The 3135-nt window shown below is 57.5% G+C and overlaps 1 protein-coding gene across 1 annotated transcript in view; it reads left to right on the forward strand.

Annotated features, from left to right (window-relative positions):
* Window positions 1-1200: 1200 nt before the first annotated feature.
* Window positions 1201-3135, forward strand: part of AGRN (agrin) — a 124935-nt gene continuing 123000 nt past the window's right edge. Inside the window, exon 1 of the mRNA XM_010005260.1 lies at window positions 1201-1470. Within this exon, the coding sequence (XP_010003562.1) occupies window positions 1404-1470 (67 nt within the window). The 5' untranslated portion in view covers window positions 1201-1403. The remainder of the gene's footprint in view (window positions 1471-3135) is intronic.

Consider the following 3135-nt stretch of genomic DNA (forward strand, 5'->3'; position numbering starts at 1 on the left):
GGGGAGCACAGTTTCATGGGAGCTGCAGTTGCAGATAACTATAAAAAATGGTTCATTCTGGAGTGGGGTAATGGCTGCTCTGTGCTTCCCTCCTCCACTGAAACCAGTCCCCTCAGCACAACCCCTCTGCCAAGCACAGGAGCTGTAGTGTGAACACTGGCCTGACCTTGGGGGACACTGGGGTGCCCTTTGTGGGAGCATCCTTTCCCTGCCCCTTGCCTTCCCTTTGGAACTGCACTCCTGAGGTCCCTAGGTGGGTGCCTGTTCCAGAGAGGGGATGGAGAGCCCCCCTGTCTCCCAGCCACCACCTCCCTGGCTGCTCAGGGGGTGCTGGAGTGTTCCTGGGGTGCTGGGGAATGCTGTGCCTGGGCACTTGGGCTGTGGTGGTAGCAGAGATGCTGGCAAGGAGTGTGACAGAGCAGGCTTGGAGTGTGCCAGGCCAGGGACACCTGCAGTCCCCAACCACCCTTCCTCCAGGCTGGAACCTCTGATGAGATGTTTCTGGTACAAGCAACGCAGCTCTGTGTCATGTTCCCCTTGCAGTAGGGTTGTGGCAGCAGCCAGAAGGTTTCTGATCCCTCAGGAGTGGATGGGGACAAGTCTCTGGTGTCCCATGTCCACTGAAGAGTCATTTTAGGGCTGCTGCTTTCCTCCTGCGTGGCTGTTCCTTGGTTGCTGTGCAGAGCTGGAGGGAGCTTGGCTTGTGGCATCTCTCCTTTTTTGGGCAGGGGGCTGAGGCTGCAGTGAGGTCTTGGAAAGCTGCTCTAGACCCACTGGCAGGGGAAGGGGGGAGAGCAGGACTGACTCTTGTGGCCAGGACTTGTTTTTCTTCCTGAGGGTCGGATGAGTAAAGGGAAATGGGCTCCTACTGCCAAATCCTCCATGTATTTTAACAAATCCAGGCTTAACAGGAGGGTTTATAGGAACATAAACTGCCTTTGAGGTTTCTCCATGGGGGTGTTTTCTGCTCTGCCTTTCATCTGTGTGGGGCAGGGAGACCCAAGGACCTGGAGAGTTGGGCTCAGCTTGGCAGCCGCTTCAGCCTCCCACGTCTTGTGCTTCTGGAGGGGTGGCTGATGGAATTGGCTGGGCTGGAAAGGCTCTGCCAGCCCGAGCCTCTCCTGGGGCACCTTGTGACAAGGCGGGTGCCAGCAGGTGCCACCTGCCCGTGCCACAGGTGCTGACGTGCCCCCTCCCTCTCGTTGCAGGTGCGCGTCTGGCGCTACCTGAAGGGCAGAGACGTCGTCACTCACGAGATCCTGTTGGACGGCGGCAACAAGGTGGTCATCGGCGGCTTCGGGGACCCCTTGATCTGTGACAACCAGGTCTCCACGGGGGACACCCGGATCTTCTTTGTCAACCCTGCCCCCCAGGCCCTGTGGCCGGCCCATCGCAACGAGCTGATGCTCAACTCCAGCCTGATGCGCATCACCCTGCGCAACCTGGAGGAGGTGGAGCACTGCGTGGAAGGTGAGGCTGCAGCCCAGACTGCCCCCCAGGCTGCCCCGGGTGCCCCGGGCACTGGGAACCAGCAGCAGCTGAGCCCTGGTGCTGCTGGGCACCTTCTGCTTGGGAGGGGTTGGTTGGGGAATGAGCCGGGTTGGATCAGTCTTGCTGTGTCTGGGGTCACGTCGTGGCTCTGCCTGGTCTTGGTTTTGTTCTCACAGGCAGGGCTGGCAAGCCAAGCCAAGGTTGTTATCCTCCAGATTTGGGGCAGGTCCCTCTTCCCCTCTCTGATGAGACCAGTGTTGTTGGGAGCATCTCCCCTGCAAGTCCTGCCCCAGAAGGAAGGGATGTGTGGCAGGAGCTCTGCAGGGACTTGAGGCTCCTCACACCTGAGTTAGGTGTTTCTGTAGGTTTAGAGCTAATGGGTCAATCCTGTGAGAAGGCCTGTCCTTCTTGGTAGTCATCAGAGCTTCCTTCCATGCTAAGTCAGCCTGGAGGGCTCCTGTAAGGATCCTACAAGCCAGCTGAGGTCTTGGGGATGAAGCTTGTTTCTCCAGCCAAGCCCATCAGCTAAGTGATTTTTGGGGGGACACGAGTTGTGCTTCTGTATCATTGTGGTGAAGCCCTGTGTCCTTGGCATGTTGATCTCTGGAGCCTTTGTGTCTGCTTGGGTGAGGAGGGGAGGGTTGTGCTGTGCTCATGGAGGACACGGGGCACGTTGGTGCTCAGCACAGGGACTGGCTTGCAGCTCTCTGTGGGACATCGTGGGGAGCACTGACATGTCTGTGCCCCAGAGGGTGGCTGAGTTCCTGGTGCTGCTGTGGGGAAGAGCTGAGAGGGAGACAACCCATGGGTGCTCTTCAGGAGAGTCTTAGACCTCCAGGTGTGGAGATGTGCCTCTCTGGAAATCAGATCTGGAGAGAAATGATCCTCCTGCTTGTTGCCCAACCACCTGGAGAACCTGTAAGAACCCATTTGGTGGCTCCTCTCTTTTCCCCTTTGCCCTTGTCCTGTGTTCCAGCAAGAGCTCCAGGCTCATGAGGAATGTGGTGCCCCCAAAGCCCTTGGCTGGGGTCTGAGTGTGTCCTGAGAGCAGATGAGTAAACAAGGGAAGGAATGCAGGAATTCTGCACAGACAACAAATAAACTTGCAGCTTGGCTCCCTCCTCCCCCTTGGACAAGCAGAGCAGAGGCCATAACCCCTTTTTTCCAGCTGGGAATGCTGAGAGAGGTAAATGACCCAGTCCTTGGGCTGGGAGAAAGGGAGCTGTGCCAAGTGGCTCACAAGAGGCACCAGCCTGGAGTGGCTTTTGGAAGAGGGAGGGACACTGGAGGTTCCCTGCCTAGATAGATATTTGTATGTATCTCATCTTGCAGGGTGTTGGTCCTGCTCCTTCCCTGCACCCAGGGAGGAGGGAGGGTGGGGAAAGAAGAGGTGTGTGTGTGTGCACAGTTGGTTTTGTTAAACCTGAGCAAACATTGGGAAGAATTCTGCCTTCCCCTGGTGCTGTGCTCCCTGGCACGCTGGTTTTGCACCCCCTGGCTGGGAGCTGGGGGGGCTGAGCCAGCTGGTTCCCCTTTGCAGAGAGGGATGTTGTCCCTGAAGGCCCCTGGGAGTTGAGGACAGCTCTAGTTTTCCTCCTGACAGGGTAGATTCCATGTAGGATTTTTCACTGGGGCCCATTCCTG

Source organism: Chaetura pelagica, unplaced genomic scaffold (assembly GCF_000747805.2).
Source record: "Chaetura pelagica isolate M959 unplaced genomic scaffold, ChaPel_1.0 scaffold159, whole genome shotgun sequence".
NCBI lineage: Eukaryota > Metazoa > Chordata > Aves > Apodiformes > Apodidae > Chaetura > Chaetura pelagica.